Genomic DNA, 17,080 nt, shown 5'->3' with positions numbered 1-17,080 from the left:
TTCATAATGACATGATAGATTTCCCTATTAATTTGAGCGAGGATGAAAGATTTGTGTATGAGGAAAGTTAGAGTAAAGGACTAGAAAAAATTAAAAAAAAGACTAGACGGCAGTGGGAGCGATTCAGATGTTATTAGACAAATTTACTAGGATAATTCTGGAAAATCCCTTATCTGCTTATTGTGTTGCTAGTGTTTTAGTGAGATTATAAGGTCGTACTTGTACAACCTGAAGGTCGGCCCCGCACCTTTCTTCAGCCCCAGTCGACGGGTGGTGGCGATGCCCATCTCTGCCCTTCGCAAGGGACCATCTTCGAAACTCGATCATTCGAAATGATCGCTGCATAATACACCGTACTTTGTGTGTGTGGTCCAATCCAATAGCAATAGTGTGCGGCAAGAAAGTGGCGTAAACCTGGCACTTCTGTCAATGGAATTTGGCACAGCAGGGGGGAAAAAAAGCCAGAGGGGTGTGGCCACGGGTGTGGTGACCGCCAGTGTCTCCGAGGGAAGCCACATTTCTCGACGAGGCGAAGGCGGCCGGGCTGAGATTTTTATTTTTTTTCCCCCTCCTCCACTGTGGAAGCATCCGACAGTTGGGAGCTGCCGCACCGCACTGCCTCTTCGACAGGCGCAGGAGGAACGATGCGAGCTCTCCGCTCATGTCTACGGTAAGAGCCGACTTATTACCACTATTTTCTCACCCAAACCTGCCGGTTGACATGTGGTAGGGAACTGTGTTCGCTTGACCGCTGTGTTTCGTAGTGAAGTGAAGTGAATTATATTTATATAGCGCTTTTCTCAAGTGACTCAAAGCGCTTTACATAGTGAAAACCCAATATCTAAGTTACATTTAAACCAGTGTGGGTGGCACTGGAAGCAGGTGGGTAAAGTGTCTTGCCCAAGGACAAAACGGCAGTGACTAGGATGGCGGAAGCGGGAATCGAACCTGCAACCCTCAAGTTACTGGCACGGCCACTCTACCAACCGAGCTATGCCGCCGTAGTAAAGCTTCACCATCACCTTTCGGGAATGTAAACGATGAAACACCGGCTGTGTTTGTGTTGCTACAGCCGGCCGCAATACACCGCTTCCCACCTACAGCTTTCTTCTTTGATGCCTCCATTGTTCATTGAACAAATTGCAAAAGATTCAGCGACACAGATGTCCAGAATACTGTGGAATTTTGCGATGAAAACAGACGACTCAATAGCTAGGAACGAAGCTGGAACAAAATATCCTCTACAATCCGTGACGTCGCGCCGCCCACGCGTCATCATACCGAGACGTTTCAGCAGGATATTTCGGCGCGAAATTTAAAATTGCAATTTAGTAAACAAACCCGGCCGTATTGGCATGTGTTGCAATGTTAAGATTTCATCATTGATATAGAAACTATCAGACTGCGTGGTCGGGTAGCTAGTTGGTTTCAGTGAAGTGAATTATATTTATATAGCGCTTTTTCTCTAGTGACTCAAAGCGCTTTACATAGTGAAACCCCAATATCTAATTTTTACATTTAAACCAGTGTGGGTGGAACTGGGAGCGGGTGGGTAAAGTGTCTTGCCCAAGGACACAACGGCAGTGACTAGAATGGCGGAAGCGGGGATTGAACCTGCAACCCTCAAGTTGCTGGCACGGCCGCTCTACAAACCGAGCTATGCCGCAGTAGGCCTTTAATTTAGACATCCATCCATCCATTTTCTACCGCTTATTCCCTTTCGGGGTCGCGGGGGGCGCTGGCGCCTATCTCAGCTACAATCGGGAGGAAGGCGGGGTACACCCTGGACAAGTCGCCACCTCATCGCAGAGCCAACACAGATAGACAGACAACATTCACACACTAGGGCCAATTTAGTGTTGCCAATCAACCTATCCCCAGGTGCATGTCTTTGGAGGTGGGAGGAAGCGGAGTACCCGGAGGGAACCCACGCATTCACGGGGAGAACATGCAAACTCCACACAGAAAGATCCCGAGCCTGGATTTGAACCCAGGACTGCAGGACCTTCGTATTGTGAGGCAGACGCACTAACCCCTCTGCCACCGTGAAGCCCGTAATTTAGACATTCTGACAAAAATGCATTGTGTCCAAAAACCGTTTTTTTTTTTTAAGATAGATTAAATCAAACAAGCAAGTAATAACCTGTCACTATAGTGATTAATCCAAATTTAAAAGAGTGATTAATCCGTTGAAATACAGGTATGCTTGCACATGTCTGGGTTGGTTACCACCACGGCAATCCAGATATGACATAAATAACAAAAAACATCTGATCTGCTGAATATTGGAAACAAAATGAGAAGGCATGGAAAAGCCCATTAGTAGGTTATCTTATCTAAGCATTTGGTTTTGTGAATTAATGAAAAGGAGGCACAACAAAACCTTAAGAGTCACTAAAATAACAGTCGAAGTTGAAGTAAACTTGCTGCGTCAGAGCACCCAGTTGCAACTGGTTGCCATAACTAACCTCTGATTAGGTCTCCAATCTGGTAGTAAGACAAAGGATCGTCATGGCTGCCAGCAGAGGGAATTTCTCGAATGTGACAAAGAGCCTAAAAGTAGAAAAAAAAAAAAAAAGTTTGGACAATACTTTGCCAATTAATCACACCAATTAATGAATCACACCTGACTGATATCACTCACAGATAACTCCAGGTCTTCTATGTCTCGATTCATTCCTCCCGCCATGCAAATCAGAGTGAGAAAAAAGCCGTATTCTCGGATATTGTTGATCCTCCCCACCACGATGTCCCCTCGCTCCAGATCTCGATACAGCATGGCCCTTCTCTCATCGTAAGGCACTTCCATGAATAACTCCAGGGGTGGCATGACGGCGTAGGGCTCTGGAGAGAAGAGCACACTTTCTGTAATGCTTTATGTTGCCGGCATAATTTCAGTGACGAGCCCTTGAGGTAATACCGTATTTTTCGGACTAGAAGTCGCAGTTTTTTTTTTCATAGTTTGGCCCGGGGTTGCGACTTAAACTCAGGAGCGACTTGTGTGTGAAATTATTAACACATTATTGTAAAATATCAAATTATAAAATTTTTGGGAATCTATATAGATGATAAATTAAATTGGAAACTGTGCATAAATATACTGAAGACAAAGATGGCAAAAAATATTGCTATGTTACATAAAATTAAAAACTCTGTGAATCAAAAGGCTCTTATCATGTTATATAATTCTTTCATACTCCCATATCTTAACTATTGTGTTGAAATCCGGGGAAACAATTACAAATCAAACATCAACTCTATATTTTTACTTCAAAAGAAAGCGATTAGAATTGTAACTTATGCGAATTATCATGACCATCAATCAATCAATGTTTACTTATATAGCCCTAAATCACTAGTGTCTCAAAGGGCTGCACAGACCACCACGACATCCTCGGTAGGCCCACATAAGGGCAAGGAAAACTCACACCCAGTGGGACGTCGGTGACAATGATGACTGTTAGAACCTTGGAGAGGAGGAAAGCAATGGATGTCGAGCGGGTCTAACATGATACTGTGAAAGTTCAATCCACAATGGATCCAACACAGTCGCGAGAGTCCAGTCCAAAGCGGATCCAACACAGCAGCGAGAGTCCCGTTCACAGCGGAGCCAGCAGGAAACCATCCCAAGCGGAGGCGGATCAGCAGCGCAGAGATGTCCCCAGCCGATACACAGGCGAGCAGTACATGGCCACCGGATCGGACCGGACCCCCTCCACAAGGGAGAGTGGGACATAGAAGAAAAAGAAAAGAAACGGCAGATCAACTGGTCTAAAAAGGGAGTCTATTTAAAGGCTACAGTATACAAATGAGTTTTAAGGTGAGACTTAAATGCTTCTACTGAGGTAGCATCGCGAACTGTTACCGGGAGGGCATTCCAGAGTACTGGAGCCCGAACGGAAAACGCTCTATAGCCCGCAGACTTTTTTTGGGCTTTGGGAATCACTAATAAGCCGGAGTCCTTTGAACGCAGATTTCTTGCCGGGACATATGGTACAATACAATCGGCAAGATAAGATGGAGCTAGACCGTGTAGTATTTTATACGTAAGTAGTAAAACCTTAAAGTCACATCTTAAGTGCACAGGAAGCCAGTGCAGGTGAGCCAGTACAGGTATATATGTATGTATATATGTATATAAAGGTATATACAGTACAGGTGTAATGTGATCAAACTTTCTTGTTCTTGTCAAAAGTCTAGCAGCCGCATTTTGTACCAACTGTAATCTTTTAATGCTAGACATGCTCTTATCATGTTATATGATTCTTTCATACTCCCATATCTTAACTATTGTGTTGAAATCTGGGGAAACAATTACAAATCAAACATCAACTCTATATTTTTACTTCAAAAGAAAGCGATTAGAATTGTAACTTATGCAAATTATCATGACCATACCAATGCTCTGTTCATTAAATTAAAAACATTAAAACTGCACCATCTTGTTGACCTCAATACTACTATTGTGGCTTTCAAAGCTCATAACCACATGCTGCCTGGGTGTTTACAAGTGAGATTTAAACCCAGAGAGAATCCCTATGACCTCAGAGCTTCAGCTTTCTTTCAGAAAGCAAAAATAAGAACAAGCTTAAAAAGTAGATGTGTTTCTGTTAGAGGAGTTCAACTGTGGAACAGCTTGGAGGATTCCTCAAAATGTTCCACTTCCATTCACACATTTAAAAAACACTTTAAGACCAATGTCTTGAAAAAATGTATCACTCTTGAATTAACATTGTAGTTAATACTATGATTAATGTTAATTAAAAATTAAACATGAGATATAATAATAATAGAAGTACAATTGTTTGTATATATTGTATATATAATTAGTGCAAAGGTCTATATGTACACAGGGATATTTCACATGCCTGTACTGTGTATAAAATTGAACTACGTTCATGTTGTTTATAATGTGTATTTTTAATAAGTTGTGCAAAGGACTTTTTATAACTTTCGGAAGTTTATTTTGTACTTGAAATTGTTTATAGGGTTAGGCGCTATAAGTGTTTAACTTCAGCTTAAACCCTTTCGGTCTGTAACATTTTTTTATTTTCAATCTATGAATGTACAACTGTTTTTTTTTTTTTGCTTTGTTGACCATTGACCGAAGAACAATAAACTTGAAAAACAAAAAACTTGAATATTATTTAGCTCATTCACGTAAGAGACTAGACGTATAAGATTTCATGGAATTTAGCGATTAGGAGTGACAGATTGTTTGGTAAACGTATAGCATGTTCGATATGTTATAGTTATTTAAATGAATCTTACCGTAATATGTTAGGTTAACATAGCAGGCACCTTCTCAGTTGGTTATTTATAACTCATATAACGTACACTTATTCAACCTGTTGTTCACTATTCTTTATTCATTTTAAATTGCCTTTCAAATGTCTATTCTTGGTGTTGGGTTTTGTCCCAAAAAATTTCCCCAAAAATGCGACTTATACTCCAGTGCGATTTACATGTTTTTTTTTCCTTCTTTATTATGCATTTTCGGCAGCTGCGACTTCTACTCCTGAGCGACTTATACTCCGAAAAATACGGTATATAGCACACAGTTGTGCTGTTTGAGCAATAAAAAGAAAACACACATTGCTGTCCCTGCTTCGTCTGCACGCAAAATTTTATCACCGCTTACGAATTGCCACAATCCTGCCTTTCGACTACCGTAACTAAGAATGCTAGTTACTACTCCCTAGTGTTACCATATATGTGTTATTGTCTAGAAATATAGGGTAAATAATTACATAAGTACCGTATTTTTCGGATTATAAGTCGTTCCGGAGTATAAATTGCACCTGCCGAAAATGCATAATAAAGAAGGAAAAAAACATATTAGTCGCACTGGAGAATAAGTCACATTTTTGGGGGAAATTTATTTGATAAAACCCAACACCAAGAATAGACATTTGAAAGGCAATTTAAAATGAATAAAGAATAGTGAACAACAGGCTCAATAAGTGTACATTATATGAGGCATAAATACCCAACTGAGAAGCTGCCTGGTATGTAACGTAACATATTATGGTAAGAGTCATTCAAATAACTACAACATATAGAACAGGGGTGCCCACACTTTTTCTGCAGGCGAGCTACTTTTCAATTGACCAACTCGAGGGGATCTACCTCATTTATATATATCATTTATATTTATTTATTTATGAAAGAGACATTTTTGTAAACAAGTTAAATGTGTTTAATGATAATACAAGCATGTGTAACACATATAGATGTCTTTCTTTCACGAAGACAAGAATATAAGTTGGTGTATTACCTGATTCTGATGACTTGCATTGATTGGAATCAGACAGTAATGATGATAACGCCCACATTTTCAAATGGAGGAGAAAAAAAGTTGTCCTTTCTGTACAATACCACATGAAAGTGGTTGGTTTTTGGCATCTAATTCATCCAGCTTCCATACACTTTACAAGAAAAACATTGGCGGCAAATTCCGTAGCTTGCTTGATTGACATTCACGGCACCCGAGGGTCTTGTGAGATGACGCTGGCTGCTGCCAGTTCATTATTATGAAAAAATGACAGAGAGGAAGGCGAGAAACACTTTTTATTTCAACAGACTCTCGTGCCGTCCCTTCCGTCAAAACTCTAAAAGCCGACTGCACATTTCCTATCTTCACAATAAAAGCCCTGCTTCATGCTGCCTGCGCTAACAAAATAAGAGTCTCGGAAAGCTGGCGTGCACATCACGGGATCGCTTGTGCACGCCAGTTTTCCGAGACTCTGTATTTAGTTAGCGCAGGCAGCATGAAGCAGGGCATTTATTGTGAAGATAGGAAATGTGCAGTCGGCCTTTTAGAGTTTTGACGGAAGGTACGGCGCGAGAGTCTGTTGAAATAAAAAGTGTTTCTCACCTTCCTCTCGGTCATATTTTAATAATAATGATCTTGCAGTAGCCAGGGTCATCTCACAAGACCCTCCGGTACCGTGAATGTCATTTAAGTGACGTCTTGGTGAAGATTGATGATCACTAATTTTTAGGTCTATTTTTTTTTTTAAAAGCCTGCCTGGAGATCGACTGACACACCCCCCGTGGTCGACTGGTAGCTCGCGATCGACGTAATGGGCACCCCTGATATAGAACATGCTATACCAGGGGTCGGGAACCTTTTTGGCTGAGAGAGCCAAAAATCCAAATATTTTTAAAATGTATTTCCGTAAGAGCCGTATAATATTTTTTTCAACACTGAACACAACTAAACGCGTGTATTTTTAAGTAAGACCAACATTTGTAGAGTATAACAGGTCTCTTATTTTTTGTAATAACATTGTTATTCTGAAGCTAATTGTGGAGGGGGCGTGGCATGCGGGGTTTGGTGGTAGTGGGGGTGTATATTGTAGCCTTCTGGAAGAGTTAGTGCTGCAAGGGGTTCTAGGTATTTGTTCTCTTGTTTATGTAATGTCGGGACCCAGGATGGACCGCTCGCCTGTATCTGTTGGGGACATCTCTACGCTGCTGATCCGCTTGAGATGGTTTCCTGTGGACGGGACTCTCGCTGCTGTCTTGGATCCGCTTGAACTGAACTCTCGCGGCTGTGTTGGAGCCACTATGGATTGAACTTTCACAGTATCATGTTAGACCCGCTCGACATCCATTGCTTTCGGTCCCCTAGAGAGAGGGGGTTGCCCACATCTGAGGTCCTCTCCAAGGTTTCTCATAGTCAGCATTGTCACTGGCGTCCCACTGGATGTGAATTCTCTCTGCCCACTGGGTGTGAGTTTTCCTTGCCCTTTTGTGGGTTCTTCCGAGGATGTTGTAGTCGTAATGATTTGTGCAGTCCTTTGAGACATTTGTGATTTGGGGCTATATAAATAAACATTGATTGATTGATTGATGTTGTGTTACAGTGCGGTTGTTCTCCCGAAATGTGTTTTGTCATTCTGGTTTGGTGTGGGTTCACAGTGTGGCACATATTTGTAACAATGTTAAAGTTGTTTATATGGCCACCCTCAGTGTGACCTGTATGGCTGTTGACCAAGTATGCGTGGCATTCGCATATGTGTGTGTGAAAGCCGCATATATAATGTGACTTGGCCAACACGCTGTTTATAAGGAGGAAAAGAGGACGTGACGACATGTTGTAGAGGACAGTGCCTTTAAGGCACGCTCCCAATATTGTTGTCCGGGTGGAAATCGGGATAACGGTTGCCCAAGGAGATTTTCGGAAAAGGGCACTAAACTTCGGGAATCTCCCGGGAAAATCGGCAGGGTTGGCAAGTATGAGTATTAGCGGTGAATTCGGTGTTACCGGCGGGCCAGCTCTAATCTTAATTTGATATTCCTCGAGGGCCAAATGAAATTAAACGGCGGGCCAGAGTTTGACACCCATGGGGTAGAAGTTAGAAAACAAGTATCAAATTTGGACAACCTGCAGCCTCTTCATCTCCATGCTTCTCCTCTTTCGGAGTTGCTGTCTTCCACGACGGACAGAACAGAATGTCAGCCTTCCTGGCAATGAACTGCTCCACGAGCGGGCTCCCCAGCCCTTCGCCGTTGCTGTCAAGTTGCACAAAAATATGAAATCAAAAAGTTTGTCAGAGTACAAACTGAATGTCAGCGCATACGTCAAAAAAATATGGTGACACCCAGAACAATATCATCAATCAAGGGTATGATTAGGGCTGGGCGATATGGGCTTTTTTTGATATCTCGATATTTTAAGGCCATATCACGACACACCATATATATCTCCATATTTTGCCTTAGCCTTGAATGAACACTTGATGCATATAATCACAGCAGTATGATGATTCTATGTCTACATTAAAACATTCTTCTTCATACTGCATTAATATATGCTACATTTAAACGTTCGTACAGAAAGGGAAATCACAACTACGTCAATTTATCAAAACTGTATTTATCAAACAGTTATTAAGCGGTTATTGCCACATTAACAGGCAACCAATGGTCGCTGCTAGATAAACTGCAAAAATTCTTAACCCTTGTATTATGTTGGAAAAAATGACATTGATTATGTTGCGGGTCGTTTTGACCCATACTGTGTAAATGCACTCAAAACAATCAAGAAAACAGGTTAAACAAATAACAATTTTATTTTAGGTTATATAAACATTTAGAAAAGTGACATACAATACATTTTTTATTCCAATTGTATTATGTTAAGGGTCAATTTGACCCACTTCAGTTTTTGTGTTGATCAAAGTACTGGTTATCCTTTCTTTTTCTTGCTGAAATCTGGTGACTTTTCCTCATCTAGGGTCATGAACTGGTGTGTAAATCTGGAACACTTTGTTGTGTAGTGGAATGTTTGTGCAGAGTGTGTATAAAAAGATGATGTTGCGAGTAATTTTGACCCAGGCGCTTTAATGTGGGTAAATAGCTGTTCGGATCCAAAAATAAACATGTCTCCTTGATGTACAATTGTTTGTATTTTGATTGTCTCTGAGACCCTCTGTGTGAAGAGAGGGAACTTTCTCACACCTGTCCTTGTCTCCTCAGATGTCATACTTCTGGAGCTCATTTTTGGTGAGTTTGTCAAAGAGATGACATGAGAACAGTGACAAGGACAAGTGTGAGAAAGTTCCCTCTCTTTACACACCTGGCTCTGGGTCTCAGAGGCAAAGAAAATACAAACAATTGTACATCAAAGAGACTTGTTTATTTTGGCTATTTACCCACATTAAAGTGTCTGGGTCAAAATGACCCGCAACATCATCTTTGTATACAAACTCTGCAAGGCATTCCACTACACAACAAAGTGTCCAGATTTTACACACCAGTTCATGACCATAGATAGGGAAAAGTCACCAAATTTCAGCAAGAAAAATAAAGGATAACCAGTACTTTGATAAACACAAAAACTGAAATTGGTCAAATTGACCCTCAACATAATAGAATGGTTAGACCCTTCCAAGAGCTGACAGCCGAGGTTAGCGCGACATGCTTTCTAGACAGTGAGAGCGTAGAACATCGAGGGATTCAAACCACGAAGGCCGACTTACTTGATGCGGTGCACACATGTGGCAACAATGCTAGATCCCCGCTACAAAGACAAGTAAGTGCTCTATAATTACTTGAGCATGTTATAAGCTTCAGTACTATATTGAAAATATTTTACTCTACAGCTCGCATTAATTTCTTTGTCAGTATTTCAGTAGCCTAATGTTTCATAAATAAAAGGTGATGGGAATGTATTATTATTATTATTATTGTTATTATTCTTACTTTCCTTCAGTTATATGATGGGTGAAGAAATGAATGTCACTGTTGATCATTTGTGATCTATTTTGTGTGTTACTTGTTGTCATTGAACATTTAATATGTGGAGACTGGCTGAAACAGTGTAAAATAAATAAATAATGATAAATGGGTTGTACTTGTATAGCGCTTTTCTACCTTCAAGGTACTCAAAGCGCTTTGACACTACTTCCACATTTACCCATAACACATACAAGCACGCACACAGCACTATTGAAAATAAAACATGACATGGCATTGAGGAAAAGCATCAACTTTAAGGCGTCCACACTGGAAAATAACTGGAAATAAATGTAATTTAAAAAAAATACAAACTAATATAAATTATATGTTAAAATATAAATGAAAAAAAATTAAGAACCTTAAGAGTTTAAAATTGTTATAAAATAAATCATAATCCAAGCATCTTGAAAATAAATTAATAAATGTGAAAAAACAGTTTAACAAGCCTATTTAATGGTGAATAATTAGAGTGTCACTTCCTTTCTGTGCATGTACTTTTAAGTTGGTGTTCCCTACAGCTACACACGAACTCTTCTGAAGAGTACAAGTTAACAAAAACGGTTTACCGCTAAATACCAACTTCTTTAGGACAAGCTCACTGACCTTCTATTACCATGTTTCAAATGGCATTACAAAGAACGACGCAATGATCAGTGAATGCAAATTGTTTAATTGCATCAAGCAACTAACTTAATTGATATATTTTTATTACATTTTATCCAAATGTTAAGGTTCTTCACTAATTTGATGTTTGATGTTTCCCTCTTACACACATGTAAGAGGGATGTGTACTATGGCTATGAGTCTTTTTTTTTTTTTCCCCCTTGGCCTCAGTCTGCACCCCCACTCCAGGACCCAGGCTAAGACCGATTTTTATTTTATTTTATTTTAATCTTTTATTCTTTTCTCCCAAAGACATGCACCTGGGGATAGGCCCCTCCCACCTCCAAAGACATGCACCTGGGGACAGGTTGATTGGCAACACTAAATGGTCCCTAGTGTGTGAATGTTGTCTGTCTATCTGTGTTGGCCCTGCGAACAGGTGGCGACTTGTCCAGGGTGTACCCCGCCTTCCGGCCTATTGTAGCTGAGATAGTCACCAGCACCATTCGCAACCCCAAAGGGAATAAGCGGTAGAAAATGGATGGAAGTTTACACTTGTTCAATAGACATTTTATCCCACTCAGGTTGTTTGTTGTGTTTTGCTTTATTTAATAATGTTTACAGCATTATTTGCACTTTATCCTGTTCACTTTTTTACTGTTCAATGATGCCATTTCTGTTTTTCATGTATAATGTTGTCTATTTTGTGTTTATCTTTGAATAAACAGGTCAGTTTCTTGTTACCAACCATTGAGTATTAATCAGACTCACCTAATTCAGCTGGCTAGTTGTCATCAAGAGTCTTAAAACCCTTTTCAACATGAATCTGACAACTAAGTAGGCTAAATATCTTTAAACTAGGGATAAATAATGATAAATGGGTTGTACTTGTATAGCGCTTTTCTACCTTCAAGGTACTCAAAGCGCTTTGACACTACTTCCACATTTACCCATTCACACACACATTCACACACTGATGGAGGGAGCTGCCATGCAAGGCGCTAACCAGCACCAATCAGGAGCAAGGGTGAAGTGTCTTGCTCAGGACACAACGGACGTGACGAGGTTGGTACTAGGTGGGAATTGAACCAGGGACGCTCGGGTTGCGAACGGCCACTCTCCCCACTGCGCCACGCCGTCCCTATGCACCGAAAAGAAAATTTGTGGCCGAAGCCGAAACCGAACAAAATTTGAGCGCTTGGCCGAAGGCCGAATACCAAATACAGAATAATAAATGCAGTTTTTCACAACTTTTTTATATTGCATAAATAGCCTACAATACATTTTTAGCCATGTTTTTCAAATGAAGTAATTTTTTATTGAATATTGACATTTTTTAATAATCCAGAAGCCTTTGCATTTCAAAAAAAGCACAACATTTTTCACTTATATTAGGCATTTGAAACAAAACATGCATTCCAAAAAAAAAATAAAGTGCATTAAAGTGGATAAACCCACAACAAATGAATTATTGTCCTTTTGGCAAAAGTCTGCTTAGCCACAGTAGATATGCTAATAATGTAAACAGAAGGCTCAAGTAAATCTCAATTAAGTGTGTGCTTGTAACCTCATACACTTATACAGGTACACAACATATCCCAACGTCACCGCGTCAAAAAATTGCGTCACACGCCACTATTCGGCCTTGTTCTTAACTCATTCCACCGAAGGCCGAATGTGGCTTTTTTCGCCATATTCGGCCGAATATATTCGGTTACTGATTAATCGGTGCATCCCTAATTCAAACTCACCTGGTTGTCATCAAGAGTCCTAAAACCCTTTTCAACATGAATCTGACAACTAAGTAGGCTAAATAACTTTAAACTTTAATACATGCTCAGATAGGCCAGTATCGGCCGGTATCGGATCAGAAGTGCAAAAACCTGGATCGGGACATCCCTAGTGGTAAGAAAAGTGTTTTTACATTATTAACAGCTTTTACAGTCATTGAATGAGGAGTATTGTAGTCCCGTAATTACAGTGGTGAATAAAGTGATTCTTGTGCGTGCGGTTTTGTGCTATTGTGATAATTGTTAATCAGCGGTGCTGTTGAGCAGTCGGATGGCTTGGGGATAGAAGTATTAAAAAGTCTTATTATTATTGTCATTTCCCTCGCTGCATGAAAGTTTGAAATGAGCATACCGTATTTCCTTGAATAGCCGCCAGGTATATAGTATGTGCCTGCCTAGAATTAATGCCGGGTCAAACTCGTTTCGCCAGATAATTAGCATATGCCTAGAATTTCCACCGGGTCAAACTCGTCACGTCACGAGTGACACTTCACCTGTCATCATTTTCAAAAATGGAGGAGGCTGATTTCAACAATTTTAAATTGCGTAAAGGGAAGATAGAATAGGCAAACACTGTAGCAGTTAGAAGCTACACAACAGCTGAGCATACTAAAGCACATACCGTATTTCCTCGACTTGCCGCCAGGTATATAGTATGCGCCTGCCTAGAATTACTGCCGGGTCAAACTCGTTTCGCAAAATATTATTTTTATTAGCGCATGTCTAGAATTTCCGCCGGGTCAAACTCGTTTTGCAAAATAATTAGCATATGCCTAGAATTTTCGCCGGGTCAAACTCGTCACGTCACTTGTCATCATTTTCAAAATGGAGGAGGCTGATTTCAATATTAAGAGCTATTCAGTAGGATTTAAGGTCCAAGCTATTGACTATGCTAAAAAGAACAGTAAGCAGCTATGTTTTATTAATATACCGTAGCTGCGTGTGTCAAATATGAGTCATTAAATGACTCCCGCCTCCTGGTGGTAGAGGGCGCTAGTGATCCTTCTTGCGACTACTCGGCTGCAGAAGAAGTGACAACAAGCAGCAATCGTTTATTTTTCCCTCTTGCTTGCACTTTTAACATGGAGGATTACATATCTAAAATAAAACTGTTTTCTAAACTGGACTTTCAATGGAAGCAGGAGGTAATAAAGGAAGATCTCCATCGAGACAGAGATACTTTTAAAACTGAAGAAAGATAAGGAAGACTTCTATAAACAAGTTATCGATGCTTTTGATCAGAAGGAGCTGCGCATGGACTTCATTTATAAGTAAAGGTAAGACCATAAGGTTTTTTTTATTAAATGTGCTTTTCATGATAGTATCCTTACATCACACTCAAATTTTTAAGCGCAGGCCTAAATGTACCACATGCCTTTGGTAAGTGCCGGAGTGAGAAGAGGTTTTAAATTATTAGCGCCCCGGCGGCAACTCAAGGAAATATGCAGTCTGATAGTTTATATATCAATGATGAAATATTGCAACACATGCCAATACGGACGGTTTAGTTTACTAAATTACAATTTTAAAATTCCCGCGGAGTTTCTTGTTGAAAACGTCGCGGAATGATGACGGGTGTTTGTGACGTCTCGGGTTGTAACGGACATATTAGCTCAGCAGCACATAGGGCTAAAAGTTGTCTCTTATCTTATCGCATAATTAAACAGTAATTGGGACATCTGTGTTGCTGAATCTTTTGCAATTTGTTCAATTAATAATGGAGACGTCAAAGAAGAATGCTGTTGGTGGAAAGCTGTGGATTCCAGCTCTCCCGTACAAAAGCAGAACCTAGTAACTAATTTCTGCACCTCCCCTCCAGGGCCCAGGCTAAGACCGATTTTTTTAAAATTTTGTTTTAATCTTCTATTCCCCCCCCTCCTTGTTTACCTGTATTTTATCTTTTTTGTAAGGGGCGCTGGAAGCCGGCAGACCCGTCAGCGATCCTGTTCTGTCTCCCTGTAATGTTTGTCTAAACTTGAATGGGATTGTGCTGAAAATTTTAATTTTCCTGAAGGAACTCTCCTGACGGAATAAATAAAGTACTATCTAATCTAATTCTAGAGATACCCTTGAGATACTAGGTTTTTCTGTTGTATATACGCGGTTAAGTGGTAGTTGCTAGGTCCCGCCTTGCGCGTAACAGCTTACTTACAGGACAAATTACAATATCGCATACACTAATGTAAAGCACATCACCTAGTAACTCCAAAATTATTATCAGCTCAGTTTTGACCAAAATTGAGTTACTGGGTTTTGCCTTTGGATGGGAGAGCAGCCTTTAGCACCGAAACACAGCCGGTGTTTCATTGTTTGTTGTGAAGCTTTAAGACAAGAGCGGTCAAGCGAACATGTTTTTCTACGTCAACCAGCAAGTTTTTGGATGGGAAAATAGTGATTTTAAGTCGGCTCTTACCGGAGACATCAGTGGATTATACTTCCTCTTACAGCAGCTCAAAAAGGCATCTGTGATCTTGGCTCCTCGGCTTCTCTCAGAGACACTGGCGTTCACCGCAGCCATCCGACTATCAGGTATGACTTTACAACCTCACTAAAACACTATTAAAACAATAAGCAGAAAATGGATCTTCCAGAATTATCCTAGTAAAGTGAAGTGAATTATATTTATATAGCGCTTTACTCTAGTGACTCAAAGCGCTTCACATAGTGAAACCCAATATCTAAGTTACATTTAAACCAGTGTGGGTGGCACTGGGAGCAGGTGGGTGAAGTGTCTTGCCCAAGGACACAACGGCAGTGTCTAGGATGGCGGAAGCGGGAATCAAACCTGCAACCCTCAAGTTGTTGGCACGGCCGCTCTACCAACCGAGCTATGCCGCTATAAATGTGTCTAATTACATCTGAAACGGTCCCACTGCCGCTTGGAGCCGTCGCCTTTTCTGTTTTGTTTTTTTGTGCTTCACTTTAACTTTCCTCATCCACAAATCTTTTATCCTCGCTCAAATTAATGGGGAAATTGTCGCTTTCTCGGTCCGAATAGCTCTTGCTGCTGGTGGCCATGATTGTAAACAATGTTCGGATGTGAGGAGCTCCACAACCCGTGACGTCACGCGCACATCGTCTGCTACTTCCGGTACAGGCAAGGCTTTTTTTTATCAGCGCCAAAAGTTGCCAACTTTATCGTGGATGTTCTCTACTAAATCCTTTCAGCAAAAATATGGCAATATCGCGAAATGATCAAGTAGGACACATAGAATGGACCTGCTATCCCCGTTTAAATAACAAAATCTCATTTCAGTAGGCCTTTAATTCAGTATGAAGAAGAATGTTTTAGTGCAGACACAAAGAATCATCATAAGCTATGATTATATGCATCGTGTTCAAGGCTAAGGCAAAATATCGCGATATATATCGCGTATCGTGACATGGCTTAAAAATATTGCGATATTAATAAAAGGTTATATTGCCCAGCCCTAATACGGAATTATTGCCACCCGAACGCCTCCCTAGGGAGGTGTTTCAGGCACGTCCGACCGGTTGGAGGCCAAGGGGGAAGACCCAGGACACTTTGGGAAGACTATGTCTCCCGGCTGGCCTGGGAACAACTCGGGATCCCCCGGGAAGAGCTGGACGAAGTGGCTGGGGAGAGGAAAGTCTGGGCTTCCTTGCTTAGGCTACTGCCCCCGCGACCCGACCTCGAATAAGCGGAAGAAGACGGATATCCACGTAATTCCCCAACTAAACCCCCCTCGACTCACCTCTCACAGGCGGCCTGACACAAGTCCGCCACCACGGCCTGGAAGTCCGGGTTCTCGGTTTGTTCACATTTCAGCGTGCAGAATAGTGACTCTCCGTGGTAAGTCAGACACTGTCTCAACAAGTCTCTGTCCATGATGCTCCTATTTCACATGGTCGGACTTCTCAACATAAAAAAAAGGGAAACTTATAACACGTGTCGCAATAAAGAACCGAACGATAAATGTTTAGTTAAATGTTGGATGGAGTAAATAAACAAGTATCACTTTTTGGCAGCGCAGACGTCCACGCTAATGGGAAAAACACGACGCCTTTTTGTCTCTAACCCGTGTGAATCCCAGACTGCTCCGATAACGAATATTTCTTAGAAAACAAGACTATAGTCGACCGTTTAAGGCGAATTTTGACAAAATGTAAGTTTGTGGTCATTAGAAGTGCTAGCATGAGCCCAGCCCGTTTTGGAGTGAGGACGCTTCTTCTTCGTCTTCCTTTTCTGGCGACTCGCAACCAACGTTGCAGGTGCACAGCGCCACCTACTGCACTGGAGGTGGTACTTACAATAACACACCATGTTAGTATATACATATTAAATATATATTTATTCAAAAAAAACACACACAACAAAAGGGGAGAGAACAACAACAAAACATAATCATATATATATATACACACATATATATATGCACACACAAACCCTGTTGCCATATGAGTTGGGAAATTGTGTT

At 40.9% G+C, this 17,080-nt stretch overlaps 1 protein-coding gene across 3 annotated transcripts in view; it reads right to left on the bottom strand.

Moving 5' to 3' along the window:
* Window positions 1-16,867, bottom strand: part of LOC133540855 (tetratricopeptide repeat protein 14-like) — a 66,310-nt gene extending 49,443 nt beyond the window's left edge. For 2 of the 3 annotated variants that reach the window (XM_061883834.1, XM_061883835.1), the window contains exons 1-4: window positions 16,358-16,867; window positions 8,393-8,520; window positions 2,645-2,844; window positions 2,469-2,553 (exon numbers count right to left, since the gene is read on the bottom strand). In XM_061883834.1, the coding sequence (XP_061739818.1) occupies window positions 2,469-2,553; window positions 2,645-2,844; window positions 8,393-8,520; window positions 16,358-16,491 (547 nt within the window). In that variant the 5' untranslated portion in view covers window positions 16,492-16,867. The remainder of the gene's footprint in view (window positions 1-2,468; window positions 2,554-2,644; window positions 2,845-8,392; window positions 8,521-16,357) is intronic. The other variant, XM_061883833.1, reaches the window with a different exon arrangement.
* Between the last annotated feature and the right edge of the window lie 213 nt (window positions 16,868-17,080).

Source organism: Nerophis ophidion, linkage group LG22 (genome assembly GCF_033978795.1).
Source record: "Nerophis ophidion isolate RoL-2023_Sa linkage group LG22, RoL_Noph_v1.0, whole genome shotgun sequence".
Classification (NCBI taxonomy): domain Eukaryota; kingdom Metazoa; phylum Chordata; class Actinopteri; order Syngnathiformes; family Syngnathidae; genus Nerophis; species Nerophis ophidion.
The sequence above is the reverse complement of the archived record's forward strand: the minus strand, read 5'-3'. Positions and strand labels throughout refer to the sequence as shown.